This window comes from Podarcis vaucheri (assembly GCF_965113315.1).
Source record: "Podarcis vaucheri genome assembly, chromosome: 3".
Lineage (NCBI taxonomy): Eukaryota > Metazoa > Chordata > Lepidosauria > Squamata > Lacertidae > Podarcis > Podarcis vaucheri.
Genome location: NC_138761.1, coordinates 16993215 through 17016049, shown reverse-complemented (window position 1 = coordinate 17016049; position 22835 = coordinate 16993215). Strand labels below are relative to the sequence as shown.

Sequence of the window (22835 nt, the reverse complement as noted above, 5' to 3'; positions counted from 1 at the left end):
CTCGAAGCTACCAGCATGAGTTTGAGTAAACTGCGGGGGGCAGTGGAAGACAGAAGTGCCTGGTGTGCTCTGGTCCATGCCGTCACGAAGAGTCGGATATGACTAAACGACTAAACAACAACAACAACCTACCCTTCCCCAGAAGATTACAGATAAAACAGCATATAAAAACACAATTTAAACAGTAAAAACAAGCCCAGCCAGACCCCCCCAAACCATAATCCATACAATCCCTTGCACTCTGTGTTATAAAGATGTCTCCAAATATGACATGAAGACTGGCAACATCAACTCTGCCATGTGGAAATCCCTTGCAAACAACCACAGTGCCTGGATACAGGAAGTCAAGTTGTGTATCCATTGCAGTGACCAGAGGAGAAATGACTGCTGGGAACAACGCAGAAAGAAGAAACACCATGGGGCATCTGCAGTGGCACAACTGGATGTCTTCATCTGCCCCAGCTGCAACAAAACATGTCTCTCCCATATCAGTCTCGACAGCAGCAGCAGGTGCTGCAACTGTCCAACAGCTTGACCTCACCTGCCCAAGGCGCATTCCTCCATTGTCTCCTGAGACAGATGGATGCCAACAAAATCCAAGCAATACAGTACTGGTAGGACACCCAAATCCATTTTCAAAGGCCAGGACAAAGAGCTGCATTTTCAGTAACCAAGCAAGCAGGTACACCCTGGCAGAAATGGTTCAGTTTATTTGGTTCGACTCCTAATTTGAAGTGTGAGAAGAAATTTGGTTCAGTTAAAAGCAAATTTACCTAATCTGCAACTCCTGAAAATATATGCAAAACCAAATAAAATTCACATTTCTCTGAAATTTGCAATGCAGATCTCTATCCACGTAATGCATACAAAAATGCATATACAGTACCAGGGTAAAGTGTGCATATAAATACATTTATTAGTGAAGATAATATACAAAAGTGCATTATATTAGGGGAAATGGCTTTTCAAGAAGTGCGTGTATTAGAGAAAATTGCATATGAAAAGGAGAAAATTCACACGAAAACGCTGACCAATTTTCAGGAGAGCCTTTTTAAAAAACTACAAACTGATGGGAAAATGTGGAGAACTGAATGTGAGATGGGGAAAAGTGCCAAACCAAGAGAAACTGAAGTTTATACATTTGCCAGTCCCTACCCTTGATAGAAATACGGTTGCCTATCCCACCCCAAGCTTTATAAGTGAACAGTGTAGGCATTTGATTACTTGTGGCTGTCCCAGTACATCTTGCTTGGCCTTAAGGCCAGGGGAGAATTGGAGATTGCTGTCCTGTCACCTTTTCCTGGCTCTGAAAGCGAGGAACACGAACTATGGACCTGTAAACTTGAGTAATAGCTGTGTCTGACTTTGAAACTAACCTAGTGGCTTTCACAACCCATTTATCATCCTGCCCTGCAATTTTTATTTTCTCTAAAATCAAGCTGACAACAGTGATGTAGCCTAGCTACCGGTGGATGCTGTGGATTGATGGCACACCCTGTTTTTCTTAGAGCTGCCTTCCGCATTCAGCTGCAGCCAAGGATAGATATGCTGGAAGATTTCGTTCAGTCGACCCATAAGCAACATCTCCGTCATCACTTTGATCCAAGCTTTTCATGTTGCTGACACACTTTTTAGAGGTGCCTCATTTCACAACACAGCAAATGTCAGGGGTTGGACTGAGGAGGGATAATGGGAACCACCACCCCTTCCTGCACCTTCCAGAGAAGAGGACAGTATAGAGTTAGAACAGTGGTTTGCAGAAGGTCATAGTTCAGAGGCTGCAGAGGGGAGGAGCTGGTAAATATTGGGAGAGCAGCAGGAAGAAGAAGCACCAGTGAAGAGACAGCTAACAGACTCAGTGCCTCTTGAAAGCATTTCTGACACCCCCCCGAACAAGGTGTGCCTTGAGAGTAATAGAACAGAAAACTCAGAGGCAGAAAGCACAGATCAGCCGGCGCAGGGGTGACGTAGAATAGGAGGGACTGAGGGGGTGGGACTTTACTTGGAGCAACACCATTAACCAATTCCTTCGTCTCAGGACTTCCAGGTTGGCGCCTCCGGCAATGGCGGAGCTCCTCCAATCGGGAGGAACTTGCTCCGTGAAAAGCAGGGTCTGATCGCCATGGTGAAGGTGGAGACCCATAGAAATCACAGGCGGGAGAAGCCTGTGAACTTGGGATTCGGCTGGCACCCTTTGCACCTCCCCTACTCGCGGGGAAACCCTGTTTTGGGGATCGGGAGCGACGTGGGGTGAGCGGCGCGGTGCTTTGAATCAACCGCTTCTTTCACAGAGTGAAGCCGCATTGCTGTTGCCGGAGAGCGCTGACTTTTTCCTGTGGACAATTGGATTTTAAACGACTACCCGTGAGTAGAACTGAAAATTGGATCTTGAAACACTTTAATTTGGCGCCGAAGCGGGAAGGCTCTAAACAGGAAGTCCGCCTCCCGTTTTTGTAAATAGATTGAAGCAAAGACGTTACAAGCTAAAGTCTTTGAAAGCTTTTGATAAAGGATTAAATTCCCACCGGATAAAAGTATATAACCCCTCTTGGAAGCAGGAGAAGAGGGGGGAAGTTTTGGATCTAGTGTGCCTACAGAAGAGAGTGAAAATCAAATTGCCACTGCTCTGAACCTGGAAAAGGGCTGCCAGATGACGTTCGGGGAATGTTTATTGACAGAACGGATTTGCCAGCTAGCTAAAATAAGAAAGGCACTGTTTCCATTGTCCTCTTCTGCGTTTAAAAATGGAGGAAAAAGTAACCGAAAATTGAAACTATTGTTATTTGCTCGAGTTGTGCTTGAAATAATTGATACAAACGGAGACTGTTTCCCTCTAGAGGGAGCATGTGAAACTGTTACAGGAGTGCAACAGGGAGATCTCCAGCTGCAAGATAAAGATAAAGATTCTGAAAACTAGAGTCTGACCTTGAACCATTCAAAATGTTGATAGGAGAAGCTATTGTGACTGTATTATACAAGATAAACTACTCGCTGGAACAGCTCCATAAAAAGACAGATGACACAATCTCTAAAATTGACAACTTGGAACGGAACGTGACTAATTTGAGTCAAAAAGTGAGTGCCAATACAGAAACAATTCAGGAGTTGGTACAGGAACATATCTTGGTTGGACAAATGGTGGAGGAAAAGGAGAAAGCTGATGATGTGAAAATGGTGGAGGAAAAGGAGAAAGCTGATGATGTGAAACCAAAAGTAGTACAAGCGGGATCCTTAATTTCTCAGAAGCAAATTAAGGATTATAAATTGAGGTCTTTCAAGACTGAATCTAGCAAAAGTCAAATTTTGAGGTTAGGATCCTGGCTTTGATTGAAGAAGGAACGTTGGAAAGAACCCTTTATCCAGGGATTGACTGACTTTTGGGACATGGACTTGGGTTTGGAGGAGCCTGAAGTTTTGGGGGTCGCTAGAATTGGAGGAATCCTGAAATACGTTCTGAAACACTCTATGGACTTTATTTTTAACTTTGGAAATTTGGCTGAACTGTCCAGAAGGAACAAAAGTATTGCTAGGCTGGAGTTTTCCTGAGATTGGCTCCTGAGCATCAAAGAATATGAAGAAAACCTGCAGAAGGGACTTGGAAGAGATTTAAGAGCCTTGGATATAAGATTACCAGGTTGATGGACTATATGGAACTGACGGAAAGGACTGGCAGAATCCAAAGCCAGGGAGAGGAGATAGTGGAAGATTACTGGAAAATTTAAAGCGTTTATTTAGAAATATTGTTAAAGTAATGACTGTTAGAAAAATGGTGGAACGATATTTTATGGATTTAGCAGAAATGCTATAAGAAGTTGGGTGTATATAAGTAATTTACCTTTAATGGGAAATAAGGTTAAAGAATATGTTATTTATAATATGACAGAAAATAGAGAAAGATGGAAAGGATTTGCTGAAACAAGTACTAGAAGTGGGACACAGAAAGGGAGGTGTGAGGAAGTTGAGGAAACAAGGGAATGAAGGACAGAGTATGGAAAAGGAGGGATGTTTTTAAATTGTTTTTGTTTTGCTTTGTTTATGTGTTTAGTTTAATGGGTTTAGGGTGGGTTTGTATTGTTTATATATTGTATTGTTTTTGTTTTTCTTTTTTCTTGTTCCCCCCCTCTTTTTTTCTTTTTTGTCTTTTCTCTCTTTCTTCTACTTTTTTGCAACTTTTAAAAGTAATAAATATGATATATATAAAAAAACCAATTCCTTCGTCTCTCTCTCTTTCTCTGTGAATATTGAATAAACTACCTGGGACGTGGGTGGCGCTGTGGGTTAAACCACAGAGCCTAGGACTTCCGATCAGAAGGTTGGCGGTTTGAATCCCCACGACGGAGTGAGCTCCTGTTGCTCAGTCCCTGCTCCTGCCAATCTAGCAGTTCGAAAGCACACAAAAGTGCAAATAGATAAATAGGTACCTCTCTGGCGGGAAGGTAAACGGCGTTTCCATGTGCTGCTCTGGTTCGCCACAAGCGGCTTAGTCATGCTGGCCACATGACCCGGAAGCTGTTTGCCAGCTCCCTCAGCCAATAAAGCGAGATGAGCGCCCCAACCCCAGAGTCGGCCACGACTGGACCTAATGGTCAGGGGTCCCTTTACCTTTACCTGGTAAGAACACTTCTTGTTTTTCTGCTTCTTGGCATCCCACTGTAAGAGGGATAGGATTCCCTGAAGCCTTGAGATTGTCAATGCTAGGCCGAATTGCAGTGATTAAGATGAATGTATTGCCTAGAATGTTATTTTTATTTCAAACTTTGCAGATTATTGACAAGATGGACTGTTTCAAGAGGTGGCAGAAAGACATTGCGAAATTTGTCTGGCAGGGCAAAAAGCCCAGAATAAAATATAAAATATTAACAGATGCAAAAGAAAGAGGGGGATTTGCCCTGCCGGACTTAAAATTGTACTATGAAGCAGCAGCATTCTGCTGGCTGAAAGAGTGGATGCTCCTCGAGAATACAGATATCTTGGATTTAGAAGGTTTCAATAATGCATTTGGCTGGCATGCATATCTATGGTATGACAAAATCAAAGTGCATAGTGCCTTTAAAAATCATATTGTAAGGAAAGCGTTGTTTAATGTTTGGATGAGATATAAAGATCTGTTGGAAAACAAAACCCCTAGATGGCTGTCACCCTTAGAGGCTAAGGCCCACAAGAAAGTCAATATGGAGGTCGGATGGCCAAAGTATTGTGAGATCTTAGAACAGGATGGAGAGAAACTGAAACTAAAGAGCCATGAAAAACTAAAACCCAAAGTACAAGATTGGCTCCACTATTATCAAATAATGGAGGTTTTCAAACAAGACAGGAAAATTGGCTTCCAGGTGGAAAAATCAAAACTTGAGACAGAATTGTTAGAACCCAATACTAAGAATTTGTCAAGAATGTATAACTTGCTGTTGAAATGGAATACACAAGATGAAACAGTTAAATCAGCTATGATTAAGTGGGCACAGGACATCGGTCATAATATTATGTCTGCTGACTGGGAAAGGTTGTGGAACACTGGTATTAAATTTACGGCATGTAGTGCCTTAAAGGAAAATGTGATGAAAATGGTCTATAGGTGGTACATGACCCCAGTTAAGCTAGCAAAAATTTACCATTTGCCTGATAACAAATGTTGGAAATGTAAGGAAACTGAAGGTACTTTTTATCACCTTTGGTGGACATGCCCGAAGATTAAGGCTTTCTGGGAGATGATATATAATGAAATGAAAAAGGTATTCAAATATACCTTCCTTAAGAAACCAGAGGCCTTTCTCTTGGGCATTGTCGGCCAATTGGTGCCAAAAAAGGACAGAACTTTTTTCATGTATGCAACAACAGCAGCAAGAATACTGATCGCAAAGTATTGGAAGACACAAGATTTACCCACCTTGGAAGAATGGCAGATGAAAGTGATTGACTATATGACATTGGCGGAAATGACGAGCAGAATTCGTGACCAGGGAAAGGAGGCTGCGGAAGAAGACTGGAAGAAATTTAAGATTTATCTTAAGAACTATTATAAACTTGATGAAGTTTAGATTGTCGAGATTTTACAGAAAGAAAGGGTTGCAGTAATATAAGATTAGACCAAGAAAGGACTATGATGAATTAGGATGGGAAAAAACATTTATAAGTTGCTATAAAATTTGGACATGAGGATGCAGAAAGGGGAGGTATGGGGAAGTCCGAGGAAAGAAGTTTATGAAAAGATATTTTGAAATTATATTTTTTTGTTTGTCTGTTTTTCTTTTATGTTTGTTTGTTATAAAAACTTTTGTAAAACTAATAAAAATTTTATAAAAAAAAAAGGATTCCCTGAAGCCTTGACAGTAATTCAGTTTTATTAGCAAACCATAGGTTAAACTCACCCCTTCTTTCCAGTCCTAGGAGGAGCACGGGGAACGTTTGCGCGACACACCTGCACACAGGAGCCAACACACTAACGTATCACAACACACAGCTTGGAAAACTCTGAGCTAGAGTAATGTTATTTGGATGACTACCGTATATTTTGCAATGAATTGGCAGTAGGCTGTTGTAATGAAGCCTCAAGAGCATCTGCTTTGACTGCAGAAGGTCCCAGATTCAATCCACAGCATCTCTAGGTAGGGTTGGGCATGTCCCCCTGTCTGAAACACTAGAGAGCAGCTGCCAGCCAGTGCAGACAAAACTGAGCTAAACGGACTATTTTTTGTGTTAGAGCCACTTAGGGCACACTTGTATGGGAAAGTGGCATACAGATGAAAGCGGCCACCTTCATAGTACAGGATCAGGCATCTGCATGGCTAACCTACGTGAATCTAATAATAATATTGTGCAGGCCCCGTTGCACTGTCTAGATGCATCTTTTGGATGTGGATGGGTTGCAAAGTTGCATTTCCATTCTGGGCTCCCAGTTGCTCGCTGCTGGCACCAAACTATGTCCATATTTACCGCACCAGCAGAATTTAAACTCCTCCTTTGTTTTGACACCCTCCCCGCGCCCCCCCAAAAGTAGCCATGACTAATAGCATCCAGCAGACCGATCCTTTGATCACAGAATGACAAGAATAGCAGCCGGCATGCCAAGAACCTCGTATGGATGAGCAGCAAACAGAATTGAATTTTGGTTTGGCTATTGCTCTTTTTGGTCTGTATCTGATTTCCGTCAGAGCCCATGAAGAAAATCCTTGTGAACATATACCATGATGTGAGGGCAAATGAATGGCTTCTTCTCATCCTGCTACTGCTGGAAATAATTGTCAAGAATGCTCAACAGCATCTGCTTGTCCAGGATCCCTGTCACTCTGTAGAGGTGGATTTAGGAGAGTGTGACTGGTCCCGCCCCCCACATGTGGAGGGGGCACCTTCCCGCCTCTTTCCCAAAGCCTAGTTTCCCAATGCCTAGTTAGCGCAGGCATAGGCAACCTCGGCCCTCCAGATGTTTTGGGACTACAACTCCCATCATCCCTGACCACTGGTCCCGATAGCTAGGGATGATGGGAGTTGTGGTCCCAAAATATCTGGAGGGCCAAGTTTGCCTATGCCTGAGTTAGTGCTTGTCCAGCTTTGGGAAGGAAACAGGAGGGCTCTAGGACCCTGCCCGAGCCCATTGTCCTCTTTCCCAAAGCCCAGCACCTCACTTACCGGGGTTTAGGAAGATGGTGCGAGCAATGGGTGGGTAAAGGTAAAGGGACACCTGACCACTAGGTCCAGTTGTGGCCGACTCTAGGGTTGTAGCGCTCATCTCGCTTTACTGGCCGAGGGAGCCGGTGTACAGCTTCTGGGTCATGAGGCCAGCATGACTAAGCCGCTTCTGGCAAACCAGAGCAGCGCACGGAAACACCGTTTACCTTCCCGCCGGGGTGGTACCTATTTATCTACTTGCACTTTGACGTGCTTTTGAACTGCTAGGTTGGCAGGAGCAGGGACCGAGCAACGGGAGCTCACCCCGTCGCGGGGATTTGAACCGCCGACCTTCTGATCATCAAGTCCTAGGCTCTGTGGTTTAACCCACAGCGCCACACGCATCCCAATGGGTGGGTAGGGACGTCTAATTTTGGCCTTGCACAGGATGCCATATTACCAAGGTCCTCTCCTACACCCTGTTCTTTCGGCAAGGAAGTGGCATAACAGTGGAGCCTCCCCTCACTTAATCATTATGAAGGACTTCCAATAATGATTCTGTAGCGCCACACAATGCATATTCAGGACTATTACCTTTCGGAGGCAACTATATGACGAGCTGCCATTCAAAAAGCCAAAGAGCAGCCTTGAATGTTGCAAATGCATACTCACATTTGCAGCATTGCAAATCAAAACTGAAGTTGGCTGCAAATAAATCAATTTACTTAGGCTGCAGTGTTAGACACACTCACTAGTGAGTAAACCCCATGGAACTCAGCAGGGCTCATTTTTGAGGAGACAAGTATAAGATTGTGCTGTTCGTTTGCAACTCGGGACACAGTTCCATGAGACTTACTGCCTGGTAAATGGGGATAGGATTGCAGCCTTCATTCCATGTTTGAACTGTGATTATAGTCTGTACCTGAACTGTCCCTTCCAGGTTCTGGTGAGATGAGGGTGGGGTGGGGAGGCAGAGTGGGTGGCGGAAGATAGACATGGAGGGATCTGTCAATTTCATTTGTCTTAGTTTCTCATTTTTCCAAACTTAAATTCAGACTATTATTACACATAATGGGAACACCTTCTGAGGAGTGAATTTGCATCTTGGTACACAGGGTTGAAGATATGCTGGGTTTCCCAATTTAAAAAGAGAGCGGAAGGGAGGAATCCTGCATTAGGGATGGAAGAATCTGTCAATTTCAGTTTTCTCACTTTTTCCAAATTCAGCTCTCTGAATTTTGCAGAAAACTGTGATTTACAACAACAAAAAGCCTCGTGGAAAATTTTCTGCATTTTTGTGCAATATTTAAAAAAAAAACATGTTTGTCCGCACCTTTTTGGAAACCCATTTCTGCTAATAGAATGCATATTTCTGTATTAATGTGACTTCTTTCTGAGTAGGAATGCACATGATTGTGCTTGTAATTGAAGCAACTGAAGGCTAGCCAACACCCCAAGAGTCTCCTGCCTGGCAAATACACAAACAGTTGCACACACTTACATGATGATGTCTAACTCCTTTTCTGCCTCACTCTGCACTGTACAAATATATGAAAAACAACAAGGCGATAGCACTGAGCAGCACTGGGGAGTGCAGCTGCTATTGCTGTCAGAACCACAAAGCACCTGTGAGAGGGGCAAAAACGAGGGGCCTTTAATGAAACATTCACTCTCCCAAGTTCTTTTTCTTTAAAACTGAAAATGTTTGATGTAGAACATTCAGCTCAGCTCAGCCTCCCGAAAATACCAAACCATTAAGGTTTGTGGTCTTAGCTGAAGGCTAAAACAGTCACGGACCTATAACTATTAGCACTGCACAGAGATAGTGAAATGCTACAACTAGATATTAGTGATGTATGGAGGTGAGAGCTGGACCATAAAGAAGGCTGATCGCCGAAGAATTGATGCTTTTGAATTATGGTGCTGGAGGAGACTCTTGAGAGTCCTATGGACTGCAAGAAGATCAAACCTCTTCATTCTGAAGGAAATCAGCCCTGAGTGGTCACTGGAAGGACAGATCCTGAAGCTGAGGCTTCAATATTTTGGCCACCTCATGAGAAGAGAAGACTCCCTGGAAAAGACCCTGATGTTGGGAAAGATGGAGGGCGCAAGGAGAAGGGGACGACAGAGGATGAGATGATTGGACAGTGTTCTCGAAGCTACAAACATGAGTCTGACCAAACTGCGGGAGGCAGTGGAAGACAGGAGTGCCTGGCGTGCTCTGGTCCATGGGGTCACAAAGAGTCGGACACGACTAAATGACTAAACAACAACAACTAGATATAAGAATCAGCAGTACAGTCCAAATATTGCCTTAATTCCCCCCATTCTGTTATGCTTTGTCTTATCTACACTAAGGAAGGCAGCTCATTGAGTAACTGCCCTCTTTTTCACCCTTAGCTAAAGTTTTTGATTAAGTCGACTCGTAAGAGATTTTAGGTGAGTACAAGCAAAACCTTCCCACAATCATCCTATAGAGCACGTGTGGGGAACATTTGGCCCTTCAGATGTTCCCAAAGTACAGCACCAAAAGAAATTAGGAAGAGCCATTGACCTGAGATAGCTCAGTTGGTAGAGCATGAGACTCTTAATCTCAGGGTTGTGGGTTCAAGCCCCATGTTGGGCAAAAGATTCCTGCATCACAGGCGGTTGGACTAGATGGCCCGTGTGGTCCCTTCCAACTCTACAATTCTATGAATCTATGATTTGAAGACAGAGTGCCTGCTGCATCAAGCCAGTGGCCCATGTATTTCAGGATCCTGTTCTCACAGTGGCCAACCAGAGGCCTGTGGGAAACCCTCATACAGAAGCTGAACACAAGAGCAATCTCCTCTCCTGGCCAACAGTTAGGGATGATGGGAGTTGTAGTTCAGCAACATTTAAGCACTATGCATGATCTAGAGCATGGGTAGGGAACCTGTGACCCTGGAGCGTGGATCAAGGAGAAATCCAGCCCTTGAACCAATTAAAAACAATTAGCTACCCAGTGTCCAAAGTAAATACAGTGCTAGTTTGTCCTTACAAGTGCACTGTCAAGCACTAAGCTCCCTTGCATGCCGCTTTTTCATCAGTTCAAGGTGGGAGAGTGGGGGGATATTTGGTGCAAAACTGGCCGTGACTGCTGCCGCAGTGCTGGCAACCGAACTGGGTTCATGCCCTAGCGCTGGCATGTCGAGCCCTGTCATTGTGATCCTTTACTTTAGCCGTGACAAGGCTGCCAGGGTGTAATCTGCACTATAAATGTGTCTAGCTTGAAGCGCAAATAAATTATTCAGTGTTTAAAAATATGGCAATATTAATCAACACAGTTATATTCATCATTTTCTTTTGCTCCCTGGTGATTAACTGCGTGATTGATTAAAAACACTTCCAGAAGCCCTCATGTGCAGCAGAAAGCTATCATTTATTATTATTTTGTTTTTCATTGAATTTGTCAAAACACGATCTTGAGACTCTGCGTCATGAGCTGAATTGGATAACAGTGCTGCTAGCTGAAGACAATCTGGTGGGATTCCATAAAGAGCGTTCCAATTACTTTATTGCAACTCTTCTCTTTGGACATGCTGAACTTCGTTAGCGGAAGAGCCCACTTAATGGGCCTTGACAGCAGGTGGCTACTCTGTACGGAAGGATTAAAAGTGAGTTCCCAATTCCCTCTCTATTAATTTGCTCCAGCAAGCATTTGGGTAGTGACCAAAGAATAGGAGCCATTCCAAAAGGAATGAAATCAAATACAGCGGTACTTCGGGTTAAGAACTTAATTCGTTCCAGAGGTCCATTCTTAACCTGAAACCGTTCTTAACCTGAGGTACCACTTTAGCTAATGGGGCCTCCCGCTGCCACCGCGCCACTGCTGCACGATTTCTGTTCTCATCCTGAAGCAAAGTTCTTAACCTGAGGTACTATTTCTGGGTTAGCAGACTCTGCAACCTGAAGCATCTGTAACCTGAAGCGTCTGTAACCTGAGGTACCACTGTACTTGTTAAGATAGCAGGCAAATGGTGAAAAAGTATAAATATTCATTAAAAACAATGAAGGTGTGATACAAAATGAACGATGCATTGCATTAAAACAAAATTAAAGAAGCAATTATAAGATGGAGATGGCAAACGAAATGTATCGAATAACAACAACTCTCCATGCAGCATCTCTTTTAATACTACCCCTGCAGTCCAGCTATCCTAGGATCAAAAGCGGTGGAAATGTTCCACTGTATTATGAAGGAATAAATGCCACAGCAGAACAATGCAGGGAAAGTTGCTAAGATCTTAAGAGAGTAAATGAGAGATTATGAAGGGGAAGGGAATAGCACCAAGGTGCAAGAAAAAACAACAGCCACAGGAACCAAACTAAACTCCTCATCATATCTACCGAATTTACTGCAGTGAGATTTACTCTTTACAGCTGGGAAAATCCCTGAACAAAAGTAATGACCTGAACAGATTAAGAAAGCCAAAACTAAAATTTAGTGAAGTTAACTTCAATCAGCCCTTGGCTTTGCAGTAATATAAGCCTCCTCTTGGTAAAACCAGGAAAAAAATTATCTCCAAAGTGGCTTAAGGAAGAATCTATAAGTAAATTACAAAACCTCCTCCTTAGCTCCCAAGAAAACCAGGCCAGTATGCGTTCAAGATCCAAGAATGATGCTAGGAGTGGTAGATGGAACTGCGGACGAAAACCGAAGCTGAAAGCTGAAAGCTCAAAGCTGAAAATGAGACCAAGAAAAATCAAGGGAGCCAACGTCCTTGGAGTCTTTCCCTAATATTAAACTCCTCTCATTTCAAATCTCCTGCCGCAACCTAAGTGTTTCATCCCTAGTTTCATCCCCTGAATATTTAGGTAAAGGTAAAGGAACCCCTGACCATTAGGTCCAGTTGTGGCCGACTCTGGGGTTGCGGCGCTCATCTCGCTTTATTGGCCGAGGGAGCCGGCGTACAGCTTCCGGGTCATGTGGCCAGCATGACTAAGCCGCTTCTGACAAACCAGAGCAGCGCACGGAAACTCCGTTTACCTTCCCGCTGGAGTGGTACCTATTTATCCACTTGCACTTTGACGTGCTTTTGAACTGCTAGGTTTGCAGGAGCAGGGACCGAGCAACGGGAGCTTACCCCAGAGCGGGGATTTGAACCGCGACCTTCTGATCGGCAAGTCCTAGGCTCTGTGGTTTAACCCACAGCGCCACCCACGTCCCCCTGAATACTTAGTCCTTTGTTAATATATGGCTTACACCAGGAATGGAGAACCTCCAGCTCATTTCCCCCCAAGCCATACCCACCTGCCCATACCTGGCACCCAGAAGTGGCTCACCAAATGGGGTGGAGCTACAACACTAACTTCCTGGCAGGTGGAACACTGTTGATTACCGGGAAGGGGGGGGGAGGAAGGTTGGTGCAGTGCAAATGTACTGGCAGGACTGCCAAATTGGCCCCTGTAGCAGGACATTTCCCCCTGTTTTCTTGTAATGTCCTCATTCAGATATGTGAACTGATACCATGAAAAAGCTGAGTGATACTACAGTTTTTAATTCCTGCTTGTTAAAATCTCTGCTGGCTCATCGCAGGAGCCTCCTCTCTGCTGATATGTACTGTATTTTTCGATTTATAAGACGCACCAGACCACAAGACGCACCTAGTTTTTGGAGGAGGAAAACAAGAAAAAATATATTCTGAATCTCAGAAGCCAGAACAGCAAGAGGGATCGCTGCGCAGTGAAAGCAGCAATCCCTCTTGCTGTTCTGGCTTCTGGGATAGCTGCGCAGCCTACATTCGCTGCATAAGACACACACACATTTCCCCTTACTTTTTTAGGAGGGGAAAAGTGAGTCTTATAGAGCAAAAAATAGGGTATGTAAACAGGGTGATGTAGAAATTTCTAGAGGAGGAGGAAGGCTTCTATTTTTAAAATATTCATAGGTTCCTTTGGCACAGAAGGAAAATTGAGTTTTGTCCTCTTCGTATTTGCCACTGTTGTTTTAATTTAATGTCATCTTATTTGTAATGTTTTTATACTTTGGTGGGAGATGCATTGTGTGGTACAGAAATGTGGGCTACAACATATTAATGAATATATAAATGCATATAAGTTGCCACTAGGGGTGGACAGCTCAGTCTGTAACCATTTCATGTCAATTTCGCATTATCGCTTTAAAAACCATACCAATAATTAAATAAGTATTTTATCTCTACTTACAAATTTTGGTACTTTTTATGAGACAAGACTTGTACTATAAAATTAGGAGAGGTGCAAAAATCCAAAGGATAATTACATTCCAATCTGCACATTAGTCCAATCTGCACATTAGTTCTTCGACATCCCTATTGTCTCCTGATGCTGTGTTCATGAAGTGATGAACATGTCTGAACCATCCTCCAGTAACTTTCCTGTAAATAAGTGGGGATCTGAACAAGGTGCAGGCATTTGTTCTCAGTAATACACATTTGTACTTTTAAAGCAGCATTATACCACTTTAAACAGTCATGGCTTCCCCCAAAGAATCATGGGAACTATAGTTTGCTATGGGCGCTGCATGTTATTAGGAGAACCATGTTCCCTTTCCAGAACTACAGTTCCCAGAATTCCCCAGGAAGAGGAATTTATTGCTAAACCACTCTGAGAATTGTAGCTCTGTGAGGGGAATAGGCGTCTAAGCACACTTCACAAACTACACTTCCCAGAATAATTTGGGGGATGGAAGCAATGACTGTTTAAACTGGAATAATACTGCTTTATATATATAATTTGGCTATGGCCACAGTTTGTATGCCTTACTCAAAAGGCAATCAGAATAATAACAACAACATGTAATTATTTTATAAAGTAAATCACCCAGCAGTGCTAGACTGAAGGCACCAAAGGATATGATTGAAACATACAGTCAGAGGGAAAAGATGCTTTTTTTGTTCTTAATGAGCATGTTTTCTTTGCACCCTCACAATTTTTAAAAAGAAAATAAGAGACACAAAATGAATTTCAACCGCCTCTTCAGCTTTCAACGCCATTTGTGGCTTTCCCAAAGGAATACAATACCCGGAAAATGCCCCAATAAAGCTAAAAAGCATTTTCGAAACTACCAAATGAGGTGTTCACTCAACACGGCATTGATTGTGCGTTAACTGAAATTTGCTGTTCGTAACAGCAGTTCAAACAGAGCAGCAATTTCAGCCGGGGGGGGGGGGGAGTCTATTGCAGAACTGCGCCACTTACGGAAAAAGACAGAACTTTCAAGGGAGAGAGATCACTGGCGTAGTGTTTCATTCCATTTTTATGCTGCTTCGCCTTCCCTGTTGCTCCAACCAATCAGACATTAAGAGCGCAAAAACTGCCTTACTGGGTGAGGATGAGATTCCATCTCCTTCACAGCAATGGCTAGACACAAGCAGGACACAATGCCAGCCGCTCCTTCCAGTGTTCTCAGCACCTTGTTTTCAACAGTTCAGGCACTGGTGACTTCAAAGTTACGTTGCTGGAATGCACTCTGTGTGGGGCTTCCTTTGCACCAGATCCAGAAGCAGCAACTCGTGAAGAATGCTGCAGAGGGGTTTCTGATTTGCTGCTGAGCCAAGTTCAAGGTGTCACTATGGGCATATAAAACATGCTGGGGGCCAGTTTGCTTGTGGGATCGACTCACCCCATATACCCCCACTTGACCCCTTCAGCCTGCGGAAGTGGCACAAGCACCACAAAATACCGTATTTTTTGCTCTATAAGACTCACTTTTTCCCTTCTAAAAAGTAAGGGGAAATGTGTGTGCATCTTATGGAGCGAATGCAGGCTGCGCAGCTATCCCAGAAGCCAGAACAGCAAGAGGGATCGCTGCTTTCACTGTGCAGCGATCCCTCTTGCTGTTCTGGCTTCTGAGATTCAGAATTTTTTTTCTTCTTGTTTTCCTCCTCCAAAAACTAGGTGCGTCTTGTGGTCTGGTGTGTCTTATAGAGCGAAAAATACGGTAATTGTTCTGCACTTCCAAAATTGTTCTGTCAGCGTGGCAGCACCTACATTTTGGAACTCTCCATCTGTTGACATCAGGTGTGTGCCTGTGCTGTATTCTTCCTGGTGCCTCCTTGCAACATTTTTAATTTAGGCATTGCAGAGGGCTGGACTGGATGACCCCCGGGGTCCCTGCAATCTATGGTTCTATTCAGGCATGTGGGTGTGTTTTAACCTCTTCCGTGGTTAATTTTAATTATTCTTAATTGTTTTTCACTGTTTTCTTTATTGATCATTTTAATATTTCTTGCAAACCGCTTGGATCAAAACAGTAGGTCGAGTGGGCACAATTACTGAAAGTAAGTATTTATTATGATTGGGGCTGTCATCTGTTTAAACAGTTTTTAATTGGTGGATTACCCACCTTTTGACTGGTTAAGTGCATAAATATTCAAATTGCTTCCAGGAGCATATGAGACAAAGCCCCAATGTTGGACGCTGCCTTTCTGAGATACTGCAAGAAGTATGAGATTACTCACAATCAAAGTACTAGTCGCTGTGAGTGGCAAAAAAGCCACCTTTACTTCTCCTCTTTTTATTCTCTGTTTCAATAACACAACGGGAGTCTTGCTGTCAAAGGAGTTCCAGGGGCATGTAGTCTGCCTTCACCTCACATCCATATCTGTCCTTATTCATTAAATTCGCCCTGAGCCCTTAAAACGAAATTAAACCAATAAATTCCAACATCGTTACTTATAAGTGCAGCGTTACAGAATGTGCTTTGAACCCTGCACTTTATCCAGGTTCCCCTGAGCAATGCAAGCCATTGCTCTTCAAATGCTGAGGACCCATGAACTGCCCTTGCCCCTGACATGAGATGGCTTGCACCAGTGGCATAAAACAGGGTGAGCCACAGGAAAAGTAGAAAAACTGAGCTGGGGAAGAGAGAACATGGGAGAGCATTGGCGTTGTCTACACCACATATCAATACTGATTTTGTTCTAGTTTAACTTGCATGGATTCTACCCTCTGGAATCCTGGATCTTGTAATAATAATAATAATAATAATAATAATAATAATAATAATAATAATAATTTATTTGTACCCCACTCATCTGGCTGGGCTTCTCCAGCCACTCTGGGCAGTTTTCAACAAAGATTAAAAACCACCCTCTGCTATAGATTTCTGCCTGCCTACCCAGAACTGCAGTTCCCATTGTTCCCCAAAAAAGAAAAGAAACAAAAAAGAAACAGAATCAATACTTCTTTGAAAAAATCACAAAAGCATTTTCTGTCCCATAAAAAAACACTGGTCAGAATAAAAAGGCCTTTAGCAACTGGGGGGAAACAGTGAGGGAGAGGGTCTGGCTGCACGTGAGGGGGCAAGGTGCTCCATAATTTGGGTGCAGCCACTGAGAAGGCCCCGTCTCTTGTCCCAGCCTGCGCGCCTTCCATCCTAGACACAGCGAAGGGCCTCTCTTTCCATTCTTAAGGAAAAGATTGCATGGTGTGTGTAGGAAGCAATCCATAAAGTATTCTGGGCTGAAGCCGTCTAGGGCTTTAACCACCCAAACTTTGAATTGTGTCCAGAGTTGAATTGGAGACTAGTGCAGCCATCTGCAGGACCAACGTACTGTGATCCCATGAGCAGCATCCGCCAGCATCTTTGCAGCTGCTGTTAGTTACACACCTACTACGAAGCAGGAGCTAGGCTGAAATCAGCAGAGGAAAGGAAGGGCAGCCTTTCTTGAGCATACTGTTGAGACAGATGGTCTCTCTCAGCAGGTCTAACCTAGTGCTTCATAGCCCTTCCTTGAGCAACAGGACATCTCAGGAAGACAACCTTTTATGGATCCTGTTTGCTTATGAAGGGAATATACTGGTCAGAGAGAGAGAGAGAGAGAGAGAGAGAGAGAGAGAGAGAGAGAGAATCAGATGTCAATGGAGATAGTGCTAGTTTTTAAAGCAGTATCAGTTTATCTCAGAAGCAAATATCATGTTCTTGAGCTCCCGAACCAGCAGCAAAACACAAACACTTGCACACACAAACCCTCACACATCTGCTTCATGGGCTGCAACTGAACCATTGCAACTTGTTCTCTCCAGGTGGGATGTTGCCGGCAGGACAGTAGCCACCAGCCCTCAAAATGCCATTCATCAAACACCTTCACCCTCGACTGACCTGCAGGGACCATTAATGGAATGTTTTTTGGTCATTCCCTATCCAGGGGGAACCATTTTTGTTGTAGTTGTAGAAACATAGGAACCTGCCTTAACTCAAGTTAGACTACGGGTCCATCTAGCCCGGTGCCAACACTGACTCTGCAAGGTTTTCCGATGGAAGTCCTTTGCAGATTTACCTGGAGATGTTGGGGCTTTCTGCATGAAAGGCAGAAGCTCTCCGGAGCTATGGAGGGTTGGATACACAGAGAATGCATGCCCAAAGTGGGTGGAATTAGGGCTGTGGTGAGCATAGCTGGGGCTGAAATTGGGTGCGCACCCGTCTTTCTCTCCCTGCAATCCCACCCTCCGCCATTTTCTCCCCTTGCCCCCTGTCTGCCCCTCTTCTGCACAGAAGCATAGGCACAGTTAAATGTATCTTCAGGTGGCATGCCATAAAAGCATGCCTGTGTCACACCAGCAAAGCCCAGGGCGAACGCTGAGCAAATGTGATGTGCACAGACCCTAAATCTGATTTCGTCTCTGCAACCCAATTGATCTATGGATCAATTTCCCACGTGTTTTCTTGCACAAAATTCTGGAACTCTTACACACGTCCACCCACCAGAGAGAGCAAACGGCTGTCCTCAGGCTAAAAATCACAAGCAAACAAAGATTCTCGCAAAAATAGTCTGAATCCTATTTTTACCAGATGTTATTTACTCACTTCTTGCTTTGAAGTATGCATTTTTAATTCCATTTCACGCCGAGGCAATCATAAGATAAATTATGCTGATCAGTGTAAGGGAAGGGAGGGAGGGGGAAATCTCATGGCTGTGGAGAAATCCAGAATTTCTCTTTGCCTAGAGTTCTGCGGATATAGAGTTTCAGGACAATTCAATCTGGTTTCAACTTAGGCATGGGGAAAATGAAGAAATACTTTAGCAGCAGTGATAGAGTAGACCTGTGCATATCTACTCAGAAGTAAGCCCCACTGCAGAAAGGCTTACTCACAAATTGATTGAATTACACTGCAACTCCAGACCTATGGAATCCCATGGGCCTAGGTCTGCAGCCTGGGTGGATATGAGGATGAAGCAGGGAGCAGGAATTTGACCATTTGTCCCCAGTCTGCCCCTTGCATTAACTCCACATCTAATATATAGACAACTACTTACACAGTAGGGAGACGGCAGGTGGTGGTGGTGATGGTGGTGGTGGGGTGTGTGTGTGTGTGTGTGTGTGTGTGTGTGTGTCTAACAGAGGCATCCTGACTTTCCAAACACTTTCCAAACTCCAGTTGCTATAGCAACTTAGGAAAACTTTCTAGAAAGAGAAACACACATCACTTCTGAACTTCACCTCATCTACTTCATTAAAGTGTGTCGCAGCTGTTTGTGTTTGTTTGGATTTCTGAAAGGGGCACACACGTGTGCGCCGCTCAACCCACACTCTTCCATTTTTGGGCGGGGGGAAATGAAGTCAACATCAAAACAATACCATATGCATGATCACTGGCAATCTTTGCAAATGTCGTCCACTCCTAGTCCTTAACTCCCTCCCATGCCCTCCTCCTCCCTGCAGATCAGTTTCAGAAGTGACACTACAAAGTGCAGTTGAATCTCTTGTACAATATTTGCACTTCCTGGCATTGCAGGCAGGACTACAGGAGGAAAAAAAACCTCCAACCCAAAATGTGCACTCTAGTTAATTGGCATTTTCTAGTCACATTAAAGACCGGCTCGTTTACATTCAAACTGATCCAAAGCTCACACCTGAAAACGTATCAAAAGGATGGTTATATAATCATATGAAAATGGTGATCTGAATGCAAACCTATGTTGCACAGAATGCACTTTAGATTTAAATTGGGTCTCCCATCTTTATAGTGGCAAGCACACTAGAGATTCATGTGATCTTTCATAGCGTGAAAACACCCTTAGCGTAGATGCTAATAAGACAGATTCTTCAAATTTCACATTGGACTTCAACCTAAATGAGAAGGGGGGCACGCTGATGAAAAGGAGAGAATGAATGAGAGTTTGGGTGGGTGGGTGGGTGGGTGGGATACAGAGACAAAAAGGGACAGATCCAGGGGGGAGGAAAGAGAAAGGAATTGGGATACCAAAATGGGGGGCGGGGCGGGCAAAATAAGTAGCAGGCAAGTGGAGAAAGGAAGATGAGAATGCAAACATATTGAGAGAGAAAGGTGTACAACATTTGGAATTATTGTTTTGGGCTTATGGGTAGGGTTATCAATGTTTGTTGTAGTTCAAATAATATTATGTTTATATATGCTGTAAGCCACCCTGAGACCTTCTGGTGAAAGGCGGGTAAGAAAGAGAATAAATAAATAATTTGAAAATAACTTATTCAACACTGTACAAAATGACACCAGCTTGCAAACTACTCAGACCACTAGGCTTCTCTGTTTTGGAACAATGTTACTTCACACATACACACATTTCTAAATAGGAAGCATTTTAGGTTTTGTGTTTAAATGGATGAATCTATGAATGGTGTGGTGAAAAACATTATTGCCCTTTTACTTCTTAAGAATGTGGTGTTGACTCTAGACATTCGACAGAGAGAGAGAAAGAGAGAGACTTACCTATAGTTGACACCACTGTGCCCACAAAATAGAAAGCTCCTGTGAAATCCCATCTTGGTCGGAGGGCATCTGCCCTGATGCCGGCAGCCATGGCTGCTTCATAACTTCTTAAAAAGGCCCGTAGCTCAGGGAGGCTAATGTTGAAGATCTGGCTGAAGTTCTGAAGGGTCCAGTTCCAACGCTGCAAAGCTTCTGCTTCAGATGGGCTTTCGATGGCTGAGAAGATGGTGGCTCCAGCTGTCAGGTATGCTATGATGAGCACCGCTAAGAGGACAAACCTACCATTGTCCTCGTTGAAATGCGACACGCAGCAGCAGCCCTGAGATCTCCTGATAGACATCATCCAAATTTCAGCACCATAGAGGTGATGGACAGCAACCAACACCTCATTGGAGACAGCGGCATGGAGCTACCACCCAGTTAAAGAGTCCAAGAGGAAAACTTGGGTCCTTCTTTGGAAGGCTTTCTTTTCTGAGTCATGAATCTTGGCTTGTCATGTTCAATGTCAACAAAGAATCCCACCTATCTGTATCCCACAGGGCTCCCCCACATCACCCTAGGGCCACAGATTTTTTTAGAGCCATGCTGGGGGTTCTGTCATTCTTGCAGTTCAACGTTGAGCTCTTGACTTCACCGGCCATTAAGGTGTAAGAAATGGCTTTACTTTCCCAACCCAGATAGCTCCACTTGGCCACATTCTTTGTATTCCAGCTGTTATCTGAACCAAAGGCTAGCAATGAGCAAATGTATTCAATCCATTTCAGTAATAGTGAGGTATGGTAGGCAAGGCCGACAGAATCTGGTGTCGTCTTCTTCCTGAAGGATTCCCAATGGAGTAAGTGATCTCTTTGCAAACAGCCATGCTCCCGCACCCCACTCCTTGCTAACCCCTGCTCCCTTTTAGTCGAGGGGGCCTGGAGATAAAACTCATTCAATGACACATGACCAACATAGATAGTTCTTCTCTGTTGGGTCTCCTAGATTCTTTGTGGAAGTTGCCTTCTTGTGTGCCAGATGTATGTGGAAAGCTACTTGAAGCAAGGGCAGGAAAACAGAGGCCAGCTGCCTTCAACACAGTCTTGGAGGCTGCAAGAGTGTACATTCAGACAGCATTTATTGATGTATTTAATCTGTATTTAAGTCACTTTGATCCATCCAACTGGCCTCTCCCTTTCTCACTTGCTTCAACTTTGAGGGCATCTCCCATGGGTTGGAAAGACCTATATCAATGAGATATCAGCAGAGCTTTATTTAGGTCTCAGCTCACTAATCCACATCCCTCTTTGTAGATCTTGATGCTCAAAATGGATATTTTTTTTCAGCGAAATGCTTGCCATATGCAACAGAGCATTCGCCTGTGGGGTGGTGTGACTTTTGTTTTTGTTAGCATGCTGGTATCACTCCAAGAACCTGACTTGCTCTTTACACACAGAGAGACAGAGTTATAGATTTCACCCTCCCAAACCAAGCAACTGTTGGGCATGCACTTCAAAACGAAGAAATTTAAAGAAGAAAACAGACTAAAACTAAAGGGGCTAAAAAAGGACCAGGAGGTCATCCAGCTGGACCCCTTCCTTAACGCATGACCCACCTGCCCTCTATACAACCCTTCCAGATTAACCCACACTTAATTCACAACATAGTGTGCCAAAAGCAAATGGTACTTTACCAAGCTTACTTCCTCCCCCCCTTTACCTTTCTGTTTATTCATACAGAACTACCCCTGGGTACTTCTCTTTCCACTTCCACTTCAGAAGCTTTAGTTTGGCCATTCATCTTCTCTCCCCACCCCACCCCCAGTTCCCGGAGCCCGCAATCGCAGCCTCCAGCCCAGCGCTTCCTTTAACCCAGACGTGAGCAAACACGCACCATCTTCTTTTTCAAAGTACTTCTGATTCCCCGGAACGTGCAGGTTCTTTTTTTAAGCCCCCAAAACGTTCCTGAAGTGGCTTCTGGTAAACCTGGCGGTGCTGATGGGTCGCCTTCACCTCTGCTCCTTGATCCGAATTGCCAGCGCTGGCGGCGGGGAGAATAGCTGGGAAAGGCAGTGCGGCTGTTCAGCACCACGGATAGCGCACTGCAGCTCCGCGTGCGCCCGCGACTCCAGTCTCGCTCCCTCTCTCAGTCCCCGCCTGTAGTTGAGCTCAGAGGGCTGGCAGAGCGGGGGGGGGGGGGGGGAGGCTGTTCCAGCTCCAGCTTGCGAGTCGATCCACGATCGTTGCCTCCCTTCCTCGTTTCTCTCGCGACGGATCTGGGTCTTGCAAAGCGCGCCGGCTCGCCCAATGCGAAGCAAATGGGGCTGGCCAGAAGCTGGCGGTTGTGCCCGCCTTCGCCACCAGCCGGGAGAGCTCTTTCTTTTTATTATTTCTATCTTTCCTTGTTGGACCTGCTGTTTGTGCTAGAGGGGCGTTTCTGATGCTGATGCACGAGGTTGTCATTTATTTATTTTTCGGGAGGGTGGCTGGGCGCGCTCAGAGGGAGGCTGGTCCAGGGCAGGAATTATTTCCAGAAGCAACAGCAAAAGGATCTGCCACAA

At 44.3% G+C, this 22835-nt stretch overlaps 1 protein-coding gene across 2 annotated transcripts in view; it reads right to left on the bottom strand.

Annotated features, from left to right (window-relative positions):
* Positions 1 to 22471, bottom strand: part of KCNK12 (potassium two pore domain channel subfamily K member 12) — a 44384-nt gene extending 21913 nt beyond the window's left edge. Inside the window, exons 1-2 of one of the 2 annotated variants that reach the window (XM_082217794.1) lie at positions 22169 to 22471; positions 20300 to 21519 (exon numbers count right to left, since the gene is read on the bottom strand). In XM_082217794.1, coding sequence (XP_082073920.1) covers positions 20300 to 20642 — 343 coding nt within the window. In that variant the 5' untranslated portion in view covers positions 20643 to 21519; positions 22169 to 22471. Of the gene's footprint in view, positions 1 to 20299 lie in introns of both variants that reach the window. The other variant, XM_082217793.1, reaches the window with a different exon arrangement.
* Between the last annotated feature and the right edge of the window lie 364 nt (positions 22472 to 22835).